This window comes from Agrilus planipennis, unplaced genomic scaffold (assembly GCF_000699045.2).
Source record: "Agrilus planipennis isolate EAB-ADULT unplaced genomic scaffold, Apla_2.0 scaffold156, whole genome shotgun sequence".
Taxonomy (NCBI): Eukaryota; Metazoa; Arthropoda; class Insecta; order Coleoptera; family Buprestidae; genus Agrilus; species Agrilus planipennis.
The window spans coordinates 737,016-754,603 of NW_020438859.1; the positions used below are offsets into that span (position 1 = coordinate 737,016).

At 38.9% G+C, this 17,588-nt stretch overlaps 1 protein-coding gene across 4 annotated transcripts in view; it reads left to right on the forward strand.

The window, feature by feature from the left end:
- The window catches only part of LOC108741021 (protein pangolin, isoforms A/H/I/S), a 178,688-nt gene that overhangs the window by 145,259 nt on the left and 15,841 nt on the right, over nt 1–17,588 (forward strand). For 2 of the 4 annotated variants that reach the window (XM_025980181.1, XM_025980215.1), the window contains exons 2-3: nt 3,033–3,261; nt 17,049–17,139. In XM_025980181.1, the coding sequence (XP_025835966.1) occupies nt 3,033–3,261; nt 17,049–17,139 (320 nt within the window). Of the gene's footprint in view, nt 1–3,032; nt 3,262–15,483; nt 16,419–17,048; nt 17,140–17,318; nt 17,337–17,588 lie in introns of those variants that run through there. The other 2 variants (XM_025980144.1, XM_018475597.2) reach the window with 2 other exon arrangements.

The window sequence follows — 17,588 nt, forward strand, 5'->3', positions numbered from 1 at the left end:
ACGATTTTCCTGCTTTTCCATTTTTACGAAAACCACAGAGGCGTCTTGTTCAGCGTGCTGTCAAACCTACACTAGCAAGGAGATCGGGCTGAAACTATAGCTACAAGCTATCCAAGGATGGTACTATAGAATGTCACCTCAAGGTAGGCCTAGTGGCGTCATCTCTTGGTTAGGCCGGAAACTTATCAATCCACCCTCGTATAATATTTGTAAAAACCAACAAAATTGAATATTTGAATTTCCAACTTAATGGTTCAAGGAAACGGCAGGTAAATGTACCCTGGTCTGAACACTTTCTCATTGAAAATTCCCAATAGATAATTATTCCAGGATGTTTATGTTTTGATAGTAAAATGTAGTTATCGAAGATTTTGGTACTTTTAAGAATGCAGCCATTGCTGGGTTAATACTAAAAGATTGGATCTGGATTCATTTTGATAAGTCGATGGATGTACTTAATTGAAAAGAACTTTGTCAATGTTTTCTCACAAAAAGTATTGAGTGTGTTTAAATAACCGTGCCAGGATATGTCTTCCATTGGCGCGATTGGACGACACGTCGCCGTTTGTTGTCGTCCCGTATGCTTCTACCCTTTAGTCGAGTATAACAGCAAACTACACCAAGAGGCCCTGGGGCCCTAAATCGTATTAATTCGTGAAGTATGACTCTTTATTAAATGAAGGCTCCTGACGAATCCGTAAAACTTTTGTTTTCAATTTATTAGGAAAACATCCTTTGGCGTTTTTCGCACCCTAATACGAAAACAACTCATTTCCTTTTGCGGTCGCCGAGCCCACCTCATCATAAGTGGCAAATTACTGGCATGGTCGTTTAAAAATTGACTGGGAAAGAATAAAGGGGGCGGCCGCACACGGTGTAAATATTCATTCTGACGTGCTTATGCCTTGTATTTTGCGTACCTGCCTCATTCTTTTTGCCTAGTTATGCTAACCGTTGTGATTTCGCCGCTCCTTTTAGTGGCAGCGACGCTTTTGGTCGCCGCTCTGTCATTATACGACCGATAAATCGTTCGCTGTTGACGATGGGCGATGATGATGATGTGAGATGGATGCCCGGATGCATGGGTCAAACGCTAAACGGGTCCTTTCGACAGAATCAGAATTGCTACACTTCTTCAAGGAGCGCGCGCGCCTTACATTCCTTCTCCGCTTCTTGCTTCGAACCATTACCATATTATCGACGAAAATATTAAAAGGAACAAGCAACGATGGAGGAAGCTTTTACTACATAATTTTCCAGAGTTTTCCCGATTTTCCACAAACAAAAACTGTTTGTCAACCTGTTAATACTTGGTTACTTTTAAAATACTAGACTAGTAATCTAATTTAATATGAAATTACCCAAATTTGAAACTGTTCTAACTCTGTTTCTCATTTATAACACTAGCTATTGTTCTCGACTTACTTTTTACCCTTTTGGGGGTTGAAGTTTAAAAAATCCATTCTTGGTTTGTGAGGATAGTCAAAAAACTAATAATAAGGTTTAAAGTTTTACGTATGTGTATTGTATTATCGTATAATGCGAAATTCTGTTCGCGTTTTCGTATGTCGATTTTGTTCGTTGGTCGATTTGATAGGAACCCAGAAGTCGCAGCAGCGTCGTGGTGGTCGTTCCGGGTTGCCAGGGCGACACAATCTCTCTCTCACTTCCTCGACGCCGTTCTCCAGCTTTTTCGACATAACATGCCTCCCTGTCTCTGTCTCCCTTTCTCGCTGCCGTGCACTAACTGCGTTCCTCTTCCGCTGGTTGGTCGTTGTCGACGACGCCGTGCGCCGCGGCGGCGCAACGGCGTCGACGGCGTCGCTGTCGCTCCACTCCGCTGTGCGGATGGAGAAGTGAGTGCTTTAGTTCGTAGCGGGAAAAGAACCGCCGGCTAATTACTTATAACGCTTTAAAAATTTAATGAACTTACGCTCGGAGATGCTCGAAAACTCATTTAATTTTAACCACGTCACGATTAAGCGTACGCCTCGCTTGAGCCGAATATGGCCGAGTTTATAGGCGTTAATATTTTAATTATTCGAGCGGAGTAATTGGGTTCGATATGAACGAACAGAAATTATACCTATGCTGCTGCGCGAATAAACTGACTGACTGACTGACGGTGAAAGGGTAGACGAGGGTAGTTAGTGAACGAGAGGGTTGAGGCAATAGTGCAGCCGTTTATTGTACCGATGGCATTAACTGCCTAAAATACGTCGTACGTATGAACATGCACTAAGTGGTCGTTGTTTCGAGAGCCCCAACCGCGACCAGTACCAACCACTAAACCAGCCCCTTAATTTGTTTGAAAAGAAAAAACTCGAATCCATTGTCAAATTTCCCAAATAATAAACAGAATTTCGTCCGTTTCCCTCTGTGTTGTTGATGCTGAATTACGGTTTGAAGTTTCGTGTCCTGCCAAGGACGAAACATCAACAACAGACAGAGAATCCTGAACGAACGTCTGCATTCTCAAATAAAGACTCGATCTAGTCGAGGCTAAAAACTGTCCCTGTTTGATCGTTTTGTACGGTCGAAAGCCTACTGTTGTTGACTTTTCCACCCCATTAACACCACCGAGTCTACAAGGAATCGTGTTTGGCCCCTCGAAGTTTTCTTACTTCTGTCGTCCCGCAAGTCAGTTTGCTTTCTTGTTTGCTTGGTTGCTTGGTGCACCACCTCGACCATAAAGAAATTTGCAGGCCTCATTGGACACAGCGACGGTAACAAGCCGGAAATTTTCCAAGCCTAACAATGCATGCTACGATTTCGCGGTTAATAAACCGACGGGGTCGACCGCATGTTTCAACCCCCGCACCGCCGTACAACAAATCTGAACAGGGTATAAAAAGAGTACATTGTTTATTGTTATTGATAGGTTAAAATGGTTGACTGTTATAAAAACATGAACACCCTTCGGAATTTTTTTTTTTTTGGAAACCCATTTTGTGTTTATGGATGCAGACACGTATGCATTGGATGATCCAAACTTTTAGTAGTTAATTACGAAAATATTTGTTTTGTTTCAGGCCAGTAAGATGGGCCTGGGTCCGGCGCATTCGGGCGCCGCGGCGGCGGCAGCGTTGCCGTTTTTCTGCCATAACGGAGACCCGCTGTCGCAACCCCCGCCCGCGCACATGGGCATACCCCCTTACCAGCTGGACGGGGCCAAGGCTGCCGCCGCTGCAGCCGCAGGTTCCATGGGCGAATTCAGCGCCAACGACTGGAGACGGCTGGGACCATTGCTTGCCGCTACAGGTCAGACCATTTGTACCATTTTTTTTTTAAATTAACATTCTCATATAGATCCATACTTTTGATAAACGAAAATTAATTGAATGTCGATATTATTGGAGTATCGACTCATCAAATTTTCTGGGCATTGTTAATAATGGACCGCTCTCCCTTCGTTTCATTTCGTTTGGATAGATTTTGTATTGTGTAATGACAAAAATACCGGAGTTTGGCTGTTGTCAAATAGGGGGAAAAGGACCGGGAGTCCGCTAAGTATACTGCATGCGAAATCGACCCCGAACGTTTATCTCTATTTAATACACTATGGGGGCGCATCCTGACAATGGACCTGTCTCATACGCCGTTGTGCTTTACAATGGGACTTGTTGATATGAGCATCGAATATTACTAACGGCTTTTGTCATCTGTGCGTCCGTTGTCAACAATATTTTTTCGCTTACTCGTACATCGCTTTAACTTAGGTATATTAGTAATATTTTTGTTGTCCATTTTCATGTGACATAATTTCGAGCGAAATTCAAAAAAGTACCTAATAAAGAAGCCTCAACAAAGCCGACGAACATTCGTTCAAATGAATATAAATAAATGTTTGGTCATCATCTTCATAAGGTCGTCAGTTCTAAGACTGCATCGCACGCAAGGCATGCATCTTCACTTTTTTCTACAACTGTTATGATTAACTTTCAAAAAGCAAAGGCGGGTCTAGGGGGACGATAGGGCTCCCACCCCCTTAAGTACCAATTTCGTGATATTTATATCAGTTTGTAATAATAATTTATAGGTACCAAGACACAAGCAAAATTTATTTATTAGTTTTTGAAGAAAATATACCTAGAGAGGACTACGACACAGTCATATGTTCGAATATTAAATTTTCTTTTATCATCATTATAAGGTCGTCAGTTCTAAGACTGTTTTGGCATGCACCTTCACTTTTTCCTATCTTAAGCTAATCTTCGCATTTCCTTAAAACTAGAACATCCCACATACTTAACTATTTGTGAACAATAATCTAATCTAGGTCAACCTCTAATCCTCTTCACTCCTGTATCTACTTCTAAAATGTCCCTAACCTGCCTCGTGCCTGGAAGGTGTCCTACCAAACTATCTCACCTATTTTGTGTTAACTTCCACAGCGTCCTCTGTTCTCCTATTCATTTTAATACATACCTCCTTATTTCTAACTTGCGCTAACCACGGTATTCTCCGAGCGTCTATGTTTCGCACCCGTACAGCATCGCGCCCCGGACATACACCTTTTTTCTAATTTCTAAATTAACCGTTTGCGAGCTTAAAGTGACTTCTCTTTGTTGAAGGCGACTCAACCCTATGCTATCCTCTGCTTTATACATTATTATTTCTATTACTCCTTCCGTACTGAGTTATCTGACTTCCTAGATACCTAAAATCAGCTACTTCTGCTAATTTTTTTGTCTCCTATCTTTATATTCTCTCTTTCCCTACTGTTTCTTCCCTTGCATACCAGTATTTTTGTTTTAATACCGTTTTCATTGTATTTAAAAAGTTTTAAATACTTGATATTGTATTTTATTGGCTACCACTAAGTTCATCAAAGAAGAGTGCGCCCCAACTGGTCACACTGTTCACGCGTGAGTGACTAAAACATACGCTATAAAATACATATGCTGTCAAAAATTTTATAAAATATGGTCGTATGTGGTGTCAAGTGAAAGGTACGTGTGTCTATACGTCTGGAAACTCGGAAAAATTTATCATGGCACTTACCATACGTCAAAAGCCTCTGTAAAAGTACATTGTTTTTTGTAAACTGGTCTGGTAGGTAATTTTTTTGGAATTTAAGGTTTGCATTCAGTATTATATGTACGAATATGTATCTATGTAATCTTTCGACTGAAAATATTTAATAGGGCAATTTGTGAATGGTCCCCCTTTTCTGTCATACGAATTGTAAACAAGTGATAACGCTTGTCGTCATGGCCATTCTGTTTGTGTACGGTCAATAACGGATTTCCGTTATCTGGATACTTAACTGAATAGGTGTGAATAGGATTCGTCGATAGCCCTCATGTTAGGGGCGCATATCCCGAACCATTTAATACACTCCGACTACGTCCACGAAAATTTTTTCAATCGTACATAAATAAATTTTCTTTCAAGTGACCAACATTAATAGAGGGTTGGTTATTACAAATGGTGTTTACAAAGTGAGCAGTGAAAGAATTGCAAAAAAAAAAAAATAGAAAAGTGAAGGTACAGAAACGTCGACATTTTCGAAATTAAAAAAGCCACAAGGCACAAATACGTCCCTTTGTTCTCGGAAGGTAATGTTCGCAGGTCTTGTTTTCAACTAAAAATGGCCCTTAAAGAAATTGGTCCTTTAAGAAACGAGTAACTTTTCGCGCTAATTAAACACGAAATGTTAGGAGCGAACCTGGTGAACAACAATAGTCGAGCAGCGGAGAGAATTGTCTACTTACCATTTGTGTCGTTGGTAGTAGTAGTACCTATGTGCATGTATATCAGTTTGAGTGTCGGGGTTTACGTGCACATGTGTGTATGCAATGCACTTATATGGGTGGTTCGTTGGTGCGACCGAATCAAATACGCACAGTGGGGTACAACAAGAAAGAACCACAACGTTACAGTAATTACTGTAACTACGTCGTCATACCCTTCTTCTTCCCATCTTGAGTCAATCTTCTTGTTTTTATTACATCGCTGACTATATATAAAGTAATATTTACAAATATTTAAACAAAAAACTAACCCCCCCCCCCCGTCCTTCGTTCTCTATGACATATCTTTCTGAGTACAAATAAGAAAAAAAATTACATATTCTTCCCTAAAATTTATACTAATAACAAAAACAAAAATGGGAATCTAACTTTTTAAGTTCCCCTTATTAACAACCATCCTTTACCATTTTTCTTTTCTTTAAAATTTCTTTTAATATTTTCAGCCCTCTACCATTCTCATTTATCAATTCTCTACATTCTTCCCTTACATTATCTTTTACACCCTCTTCTAACACATGTGTTAACGTCTCGCTCTCTTTTTCTACATATTCTGCATTTTCTTTCCTGTTCTTTCATCCAGTACTTATTTTGATTACATTCATTTTCCATTCTAAATCCGCAGTTACCTTCCCTCAAATATTACGGTCTTCCTGCCACTCATCCTACAGAAATTCCTCAACTCTTATTTGAACTTCTGTATACACTCCTCCTTAACACTTCCCTTCTTGTTATTTCGTAACTCCTTTTCTTTACGGTGTTCCCTAGACCCATTTTTTCTCTTCTACACTCCTAGTTGCTCCTGACTTATCATTATCATTCTTAGGCTTTTTCTCTCTACTTTAATATTTGTTTTCTTCCTGCACTCCTCTTATTTTTTCTTCGTATCTTACTACTCTTCTTCTTGTTTCTTCTACCATCTTATCACATTTAGTTTCCCTTCTTACAATTTTTCAATTTTTAAAATCCACTTTAAGCATTTCTTTCCCATATTTCTACCCTTTACAATAATACTCTTTTGATTAATATCGTTATTCATTCAAATTCTTTCTAATATACATCTCCAACTCATTACGAACAATCTAATCTGGGTCTGCCTCTTCCCCTTTTAACTCCCGCTTCTGCCTCTTAATTTACCTAAACAACCCTTCGTATCTCAAATCCCAAATATCGCAACCTCAACGCCTTGCTTCCCTTGCTTTTAACTTTTTACATGGACATAAATTTTTTTCTAATTCATCATCACTGTGCTGCGGGGGTTGTGGTGATGGTGCTTTTTCTCCAGTGGCATATCGAACTAATGAATGCAAAGCTGACAATAACGACTGCTGCCTGCCAGCTTGGTGTACGGTCGCAGGGTGCTGTAAGCTTGCTGCATGCTGTCGCTGCTACGGCCTCTCCAAGTCAGTAGCTCACAACTCGCATTATTCGTTTCTTGATGACTTTGCAATTAGCTTATAATTGGATACGTATGGCCACTTGAACCAGTTTCCCTTTAGCCTGACTGCGCACCATCCTTTTTCAACTTGTGCCACGCTCCTTCTTCCATCTTTTGTGCTTTCGATTGCATTTGTTAAGACGGGCGGCGGTGACGACGCCAGGACCGTACGTCCTTTTTCTAATTTTTACTTGAAGAAAGACAAACGGTAAAACAGTTAATCATTTTTGCGCATTCAAATATATATAATTGTTTCAAAGTATTAAAGGGGCGGTTTTACGATTATTATTAAACATAATAAATGACGTCTTATTATGCAGTAAACAAAGCTGTTCTTAGTCCGGCCCTGTCGTATTCGAATCGTGCAAAAAGCCTCCGGTAATTGGGTTGCAGCGGCTTGTGAATAATTTAATTGCTCATTATTCTCGTGTTTGAAGATGTATTTCGTATGTATTTTGTCTTGGCAGTCGTCATATAGCAGCTTTTTATTATCGAATTAATTAATTTGGTCGAGTCGCGCAACGAAGTGGCTTCGTTAGTTATTACTGGCGCTATAGCGCCAACTCGCCTCGTTACCAGTCGAAAACAATGGACGGTTCTGGTTCTCGTTCGTTGCAAAGTTGGCTACGAAAAGCGAACCAATTCTGACGCCTGGCGTCGTTAGATGCGACGCCCTACCTGACGCAGCCGAAACGACACAATAATGAGCGGTTTGCTTATTTGCTCCACGCGGTTTGATTTAACGTTCGGTTTTGTCATTAAACGAAAAAATTTACACTAGGATTAATGTTAGGTACATATATATTATCAATTATATATAACATGCACTATTTAAATCCATTTCTAAATGATTCGATACATATTCATACAGATACATTCAAACAGAAATCTGTAAATCGCATGCAAACAAACGAATTAGCACTCCATTGTTGCAAGTGTTTTGTTTTCATCGTTCAAATGACAGTTATATGTATTTTTAAAAGATTTGTCTTTAATTGTCAGAGGCAGCGTTGCGTTTTAAAGTCACTTGTCAAAAATATTGTCCGTCGGTTTGTCAAAATTGATAGCTGTCTTTCATGTTACCGAATCGTAAAAATTTTAGTGAAATGAAAAGAAAATCCGAAGGCGAAGAAACTAAGTTAGACCCAGTGGGTAAACGTAGAAGATACACGATTTCAAACTCGGTTATTTCAACTGGCTTCAAAAAGTCGAGTTTGGAACTACTTTCTGCGGGTCTTCGTCGTTCTAACAGGAAGTCGTTTTCCTGTAGCGATATCTCAGAAGAACGTAAAACTCAGGAATATTCGAAGGTCGGCATCTCTGACCTTCCAGCCGAAATCCTGTTACATATTTGTTCCTATTTACCCCAAAACGACATTTACGAAAATTTCCGATTGGTTTGTAAGAGATTTTACAATGTGGCCATCCACTATTCCTTGTGGGAAAAGATAGAAGTAGACGAGGACGTCCCAACGGAAAAGCTCAAAGCTTGGCTACTTCTTGCACCCCGTTTGAAAGAGCTGTGTATCAAAAACCGGTGCGATTTTAACGAAATCTCTCAAATAGTGTCGAATAGGTGCAAAAATCTTCAGGTCTTGGAAGTGGTGAATTGTTGGGGAGCTCCCAATAGCAAGACATTGAAAAGTAAATTGTTTTGCCGATTAGTTTCCAACTGTCGAAATTTGCGTTTTATAACACTGTCGGACATTAAGTTACTGTCTGTAAAATTGTTCGATTTAATTGTGAAAGATCAGGACGGCAATTTACGACATTGTGCGTACTCTGGACCTATTTCACCCCGGCAACTGTTCACATTCTTGAAAGCTCTCAAAGATCATCACATGAACATTGAAGATTCGACCGTGCTCCTCGGGAATATGGAGAAAGCCATGTCTTTGCATTCCGTGTTTTCCGAATTAAATAAAATCAGCAATCCCACATCGGAAGATTTTGTCCATGTCTTGTGGAATATATTACAACCCGATCCCGATTTTCTCCCATAGACTGTACATTCATTATTATGCCACATAATTAAATAAGTAAGCTAATTAATTAACGTTTTCGTAGTAGTGTACAAGTCTAATAATTAATTGCGTAAATAATTATAGATAATAATAATAATAATAAATTTGTTCATCATCACAATGATATAGAATAGAATAAAATTTTTCGTTTTATAGTAAAGATGGTGGTGAGTCTTTGTTTTTTGAAAACAAGATTTCTTTTTTTAATTGCGTTTGTGTTCGTTTTTAATAGTAGGTATTGTAGGAAATAAATTGTAATTTATCGGTTGGTGTTTAATTATAAAATAAAATACAGTTTTTATTTGTATTTCCAAAACTTAAATCACCGTTTGAAAAAGGACGAAAAAGTGAACGAAATGCTTACGGAATTTAGGGATAGCGTAAAAGACTTCGTTCTTACCAGGAGTCCCACGACATTATACACCTTTTACAGAAGAATTAGCTGTGATAGCTGCTGTTTTGGACGAAGACTGTGAACAAGGTCAAGAAACAAAGGAAAAGAAAAGGAAAGGAAAGATGTGGGTGCATTTACATTACAAATGCAAAAAATTGAAAAAGCTGATCGACGATAATATAGTCAAGTGCAGATAAAAGCGTGTTCACACTGCCGGTACAATCCGGGACACGTCCGATTTCGTTTCGATAAAATATATTTTGAAATCTATCGGTATTAGACTGTAATGGGACCCAAACCAGCGCAAGAACGTCAGTGTTCAATAGGCTCATTGTTTCGCGCCAGTAAAAATATTTCACCGGACCGAGAGCGTATCGAGTGCGGCCGCATAGTGGAAGTCAAGCCTAAACGAGTAAAATAGGTAAATTAAATAAGGAAGAACAACGTTTATGCATTAACAATTTTTCCTTTTTGACTGCAAGAGTCATGTTAATGCAAGTCTGCATTCTTTAAACATAAAACATGTAAGGAACTTGTTGTAAATTGTTGTCCATAAAGGGCAACCGGCACTTCTGCAAGAACGAGGTAACAAAATGATACGTATTACATAAAATTGTATTAATCATCAAACAGCAAGCAACATTCAGTAATATGCTACACACTATACAGTGTTATAGAAGCGCAGAAAGCACTTTTGCTACGTATTGAATAGTAACAAAATATTATTACGGACACTGCGGGGACAGGGGTTGATACTGTCAAAAACGATTTATTTAAGATCGGTACATCTCAAAGAGTTTAACTGCAATTAGTAATGCGAGTAATGATGATATGAATAATGAGGGGTTATCAGCGTATGCAGCAAAGCGTGGGATGGTCGGTTGTTGACAGATGGAATATTTCGATCTCGTCGTGGACGCTCCTTCTTTCAGAGGGTTCCGCTATCATTATTTCGGTCACGTGCCGGTTGCACTCATGCGGTTTTAATGACCGGTACATTAGTTCGCACTGCCGGAGACGCGGACTAGCCTCCGCGCCCTTTACAAATCCGTCATTTCACTTAGCGTATCGATTTTTAAGTTTAAATCAATTATGTACAGCATTGGTTGTAAATTTTTGACTAGGAACAAATCTTCTTATTTGTGCATGTTTATTGATACTTTATCAGTCAACCTTTAAACACTTGTTACCTCTAAAGCCTTATTCACACATACAGTATCATATCCAGGTCGTGCCTCTGTCGTTCGTGAACCATATCGTTCCGGCGATATTCACACATACCTACAGTGCCCTGCAGGGCTATAATGTAATAGTAGTAACATTAATATGTACATCATCATCATAAGGTCGTCGGTCCTAAGACTGGTTGTACACGCACCTCCACTCTTTCCTATCCTGAGCTAATCTTCGCATTTTCCGAAAACTAGAACAACCCACATCCTTAACTATTTGCGAACAGTAAATCTAACCTAGGTCTCTACCTTTACCCCTCCTAATTACCATTTCCGCCTCTAATATGTCACTGACTAGACCTTCATCCCTGAGAAGGTGTCCTGCTAACCTATCTCTCCTGTTTCTTATTGACTTCCATGGAGTCCTCTGTTCTCCTATTCTTTCTAATACTTCTTCATTTCTAACCTTCTTTATCCACGGTATCTTCATCTTTCGCCTGTAACACCACATTTCGAACGCTTCTAACCTTTTCTTTTCCGCCGCCCCCACCATCCATGTTTCGCACCCGCACAGCGCCTCTCTCCAAACATACACTTTTAACAACCTTTTTTCGAATTTCTAAATTAACCATTCGCGAGCATAGAAGTGACTTATTTTTATTAAAGGCGATTCGACCCTGCGCTATCCTCTGCTTTATATCCCTACTACTCCTTCCGTCCTGACTTATCTGACTTCCTAGATAATACCTAAAATCGGCCACTTCTTCTAATTTTTCGTCTCCTATTTTTATATTCGCAAGTACAATAATAAATAATAAAGATCTAACGTAATGATCGCGGCATTAGGATAACCCTGCAACTGTGTGCACCCTTAATGCCGTTTCCCTGCCGCGCCGGATCCGTTATGGATCATGGAGCATCCGATCGTTCGAAAAGCGACCTTATAGCGAACGATATTATGTTCGCGAACGGCTGAAACAGTTTCTGCGGAATTTAAATGTGAGAAATAGATATTTGATGGACAACGAAAGGGCACAGCAGAAACACGGCTTGAATACGGCAGTATACGTGTGAATTGGCCTTAATATTCCCATTTTACGGACGAAACATGGGGTCGGTTGCCTGCCACAGGCTGTACCACTTGTGTCCGTCTTTCTGCTGCACTTGACGATTCAGGATCCGTGAAAAAACTGTGGCACCCCTTTAACGACGGCATCGAAGAGAAGTGAGCGAATATAATGGGCCGTGGGCCCTGTCGTAGACTATTCTATGTATTATGCACCGATGTATGTACGTGTGTGTGTGTGTGTGTGTACCCACCTTATAATAGTGCATTTGTATGTATGTGAGCGTGTATAATTCGTGACGAACGTCTGGAAAGGATTTGTGGAGACGCATGAATAAATACTGGGAAAAGGCCAGTAATTGGGAACGGCATCCTGGATCCGTCTCACTCGTTCCTACGTACTCTTTCTCTTTTCTCTTCCTGTACATAAAATGCAAGAACATTCGGTCTAAATTCGGTTCGTGTCGAGACATTTTAGAATCCCGGAAGACGATTGCGACTGGCTACGGCTTCGTTTTCGCCTACGTGTAATAGATTTTAAATTGATCGAAAAAGGAATTTGTTTAAACAACTTAAAGTAAGAATTCGCAGATATCACTAACGGAATGCATTTGTTGGATGTTTGTTGTTCGTGACCAAAATTTATAAGCCATTATATTTAGAGAGGGTTAACCATGTCGACGACTAAAACGCAATCTCTTAATAATTTTGCAGTACGTAATATTTCGGATCGGGATTTTCAACCCCCTATTTTAACGATTCTCAATCGGGCAGGTACTTCTCCGTAAAAGTCCTTATTAGCGAGAAAAGTCTCGCTCAGGATTTCCAGTGGCTCGTTTATTAACGACGTCAAGCGCGCCGCTCGGCGTCTCTTCACATCCAAATTAGCATCGTCGTCTCTACGGCCTAGGGATCGCTTGCTCGCGCGTCCTCGTCGCGACGCCGTCATCATCCGCCACTTCTTTCGTCTGATTTAACTTTCCGATTGCGACGACTACCATTACGAAGCGGTTCGTTACCGGATCCGATACAAATTGGGATCCTCACGGTGTGCAGATCATCGTCTTTCTCTACACAAAATTTAAAATTAAAAAAAAAAAGGAAAATATACGTAGAATGAGAGACAGAGAAGAGACACTCTTGTGTCCTTGTTCTTGTTGGCCCGCGGAAATGGGATGAGAGATGATCCTGAAGAGAGCGCCGGTTCAAGAGGCTTGCGAGACAATCGAGAGGACCTGAATTAGTGTCATGCTTTCTCAAGGATGCCGAATTATTTATTAGGGCCGTTATTTCAACAGCTAACTGTTTAACTTGAGGATAAAAAGCATCAACAAACAATAGGGACGACGAAAAAGGTCGTTTTTTCTGTTATTTCAACTATATAAGCAATAATGCTACAATATTGGAAAGAAACAAAATAATTAACACCAAAGGACTCTCATTTCCACGATTAATGCAAACAAAGCAAAGGTTTCCTGTAATAAAAATACTAAAAAAGTTATTGGTAAAGGTCTAGATGATGGGGGGGGGGTCAAAAGAGGAGGTCTCCCCCACCACTGTACCATAAAAAGTTTGTGGCGGTCTCACCCCCATAAAAAGTTATGGGGCTTGAAAGTTGATTATTTTGATAATTTTCAAAGTTAATAAATATGCCAATTTTTATTCATTTCTAGGCATGTAAATATTTCTATAGTCATTCTTAAACAATATTCAAAGGTAAAACTAATGAAAAATACATAAAAATATTGAGAAAGTAATATGAAACATTATTTAAATATCTTTATCAATAGGGTAGGTTAGGTTATCGGGTTTTGTTCAAGTGACCACCCTCTTTCGATCCCCCACCTCCACCCGCTTGAAAATATATTTTTGTTATTATTGTCAAAATAATCAACTTTCAACCCCCATAACATTTTATGGGGGTGAGACCGCCACGAACTTTTTATGGTACACTGGTGGGAGAGACCTCCTCCTTCGATCCCACCCACTAGACATCTAGACATTTACCAAGTTATTGGTTTATTAAGATAAAATAAATTAGAAGTCAAGTAACACGGGATAGTGGCTAATAATTAACACAACGGGTAACCACATGATTGAGTTGCCTTTAACAAAACAAAATTCGAAAAAGATTGTTAAAGGTTTACCTTTTCCTGCTACATAACTGTAATAAAAACGTTGATTAAACTTCATCTTTTCTTCATATAAGTATTATTGGTCTTCGAGTGATATCGGACTTGAGACGTATTTAGACGTATGTTTTTGTTAATAAGTGTTACATCGAACTCAGTCTCTCGCTCTGTCTTACATGACTCAATAGCTAAATCTTTCGATCGATAAAGAAAGGCCGTTGGAAAAACAGGTATTGTGAGTGTGTTGTTCGATTAAAATTTATGAGGCTTGACATGCAGCAGTGCCACTGACACTTTTAATTACCCTTTATCGATTTCAATCTCGGAATAATCTAAACAGCCGGGCGTTCTGCGTTATTCGTTCAATAAATAATAAAACAAGTTGCAAAGCAAGATCAACGAGCGCAGCATTGAAACTATAAACAAGATATCCAACCTGAGTCCTGACCTGTTTCCCCTTGGATTCATTTGCAAAGCATCTCCTAACCCTCTGTCTCTGTTAATCCCACTGCTACGACAATTACACGGGGTTTAATTTTGCGATATTTGTCGTAATGACAGCGGAAAAAGAGGGATCACTATTCCGACCTGCTTTTTATTACGTTTGTCATTTGATAGTCTTCCTAATACTTTACCGATCGCTGACAATGTCCCTTTTACGCATCCCCATCCCAATCGCAGCCCTATATTCGTCTATTGAAATTAAGAGACAGGCGGAAGCTTTGGGATTGTTATTGTTTAAAATGTGCATTTCTAAAATGTAATACACACGCTCAATACTCATTACTGTTGCTACTTTCAGGTGTTTTACGATTAATTAAACGTAAACTTATAAAAGTACGAAAACAATCATATTGACGGAAGCACGAAAGCAATTCACTTGAAGTATTACCGATTGAACGGGAGTTCTTTTTCTCATTGACATTCATCTTTCTAACCACCCATATCCACCCCCTTGTCTGATAGTTCAAGCACCCGCAATCAATTTAATCAAGAGACGCATTACCAGATATCCTGCTCGGCACATGTATGTGTGCTTGTCTATTGTAGGTACGCTTTATTGATTGCAATGATGAGAACGCTACAGGGCCGTCCTAGGAAAAGGATCGCAGTCATAAGTCCCAGAAATATCGAATTATTGACTTACAACCAATCAAATTTTTCTAACCTGTCTTATAGTACTACTAGTAGAATGAAGGAAATTATTATTAAATCACCAAATTTGATCTTGGAAACCTTGACTATTTCTTGGGCTGTTTGAAACTGTCTCGTACATTATATTCAAGAAATCCTAATTTAAATTAATTCATTTATTTTACACATACATTAACATACACGTACATATGACTTTTAACAAATTAGCACAATCAATTAGCAGATTTTATTATTCTATAGACTATTGTTGCAAGAAATATACCACGAATAGCAACCCCAAAAGGGAGTAATGTGTCGCACGTATGTTTTGTGTATTTTATTTATGTGTACTTTCCCTCCAGCGAATGGAATAAAAAAGTAGAAAATGACAGGTTATTGAAAAAAATAAGGGACAATTTGCAGCAGTGAAGTGGTGTTTTGTAAAATACAAACAATCTATAATTTGCATAAAAAATGGTTCAGAAGTAGTATGCAATGGTATCGTACCTATTCCCCATGTATTATCCGCCACCACCATGATAAGTGGATGAAAAAAGATTTGGACAGTGGATCCGTTATCTTAATTTATTATTTTTTTTTTGCATTGTTCATATGTATCAAAACCTTTCTACTAACTCCATCTACATATTATTTATCTTAAGATAAACTCGGCGAGACCGTTTAAAATCGAAAGAATTTTTAGGGGAATTTTTTGTTCTATCGGTTATCGCAGAACAACACAAACAAATTCGTACACGTACAGACACGTTCGCACACATACACGCAAAAGCTTTACGTGTTGTGGTTTAAACAACAATTTCTCGTGTAGCTTTTGGTTAGTTGGTAGATGTTACCATCGGGAACGTACGGCAAGGACAATTTTTAACCATTGTGTTCTGTTTTAAAAATTCGATCGGATCGAAAAACGCAAATTACAATCTGTGTGTGTGTATCTAACAGGTCCAAAAAGAAACTTATCATTGTTTACTGTTGGTGATTTTAATACGTGAAATAATGGCGAAGCAATTTTAGGCGTCTGAAAATGATTTTTAATACACAGTTAATACGCGAATAAGTATGCACAATAAATAAACAATTTGTATTTATTTCATTGTGTTCATATTTAATTGGAAATGTTAACGAGACGTAGAAAGACTCCAGACGGTAATAATATGGACAGTGGTGATTTGCTGCCTACTGTGATAAATAATGGCTTCGAAAGAGGTCTTTCACTTGAAGAATTTGCGCTACAGTTCAAAATTATGATCATTGATAGAGAAAATAGACGCAGAAGAGCTATCTTGAGTAAGAAAAAAAATATTTCAAGCTTTGTATCGACTTCTTTTTTACTATTCAATCAATTGTAGTAACCAACAGTTTAATTTCACAGTATGTACTTCACATTTGATCATGAGCTTTATTATTATTTACAAGCATAATAGTGTATTGTATTAGTTACAAAAAACCAGTTACTGTTTCCGGGATAGGTAGTACCAGTTATTCGATATTATTCAATCCCATCTTGGCTCATTTATTTTTTGTTCGCATTATTATAATACAATATTTTGCATAAACAGTAACTGGCAGTTACTTAATTTGAGTAAATTCGCATCAAGGGGTGGCAATTCACACCCGGGAAGGAAAATCGTACTTTCCTTAGTTAATTTGGAAATTCCAAAAAGATTATTTCGTTTGGTAGCAATACGAAGATTGACACAATATCGAAACAAGTGGAGGTGCGTGTCCAGTCTTGGGACTGAATACCTTACGATGATGATAATACGCAATTGTTTTGAATTTTACAAAATAATAATTTTATTTGCGAACTACTCCGATACCAAAACATTGTTCAACAAATTCGCACTCGGACTGATTTATTTATTTCCATTTCCAAATCCTAAAAGGGTGGGTCAGTGTTCAACTTGATTGTTTCAGGTCTTACCAGACCCCCAATGTACCCTTTCTCTGCAGGACAGTACCCCTACCCCATGCTCAGCCCCGACATGTCACAGGTGGCGGCATCATGGTAAGTTTTTTGTTTTATTTTTGGTAATTACCCAAAAATTTTAATATCGACTATGCCAATTTCCAATCGTCCTAACTATAGAGTATTTATTATACCAATTCAAAGTAATCGTTGTATAATAAAAAAATGTAATATTATCGTTATTTTTGTTGCCAATTTTCTTCTTCTTTTGTTTTTAGGGTTCCGTACCAAACAAGGTAATTATGGCGAGACTTCGTTGTCCTTCCGTATGTCTGCATGTCACAGCTGATTATCGCACTCACTACTAATGTTATTGACTTATTGATTATTGACGTGACAACGTCTTATAATTCGATGGAGCCGGCTGCACGCACGAAAAAACATGACTCATGCGGCGTTACCTCGCTCTGAGGCGTTCCATTTAAGGCTTGAAGTGCAAGCGAGAGCGCGGAACGAGCGACAAAGAGGCACAATCGGCCTCCGCGTTC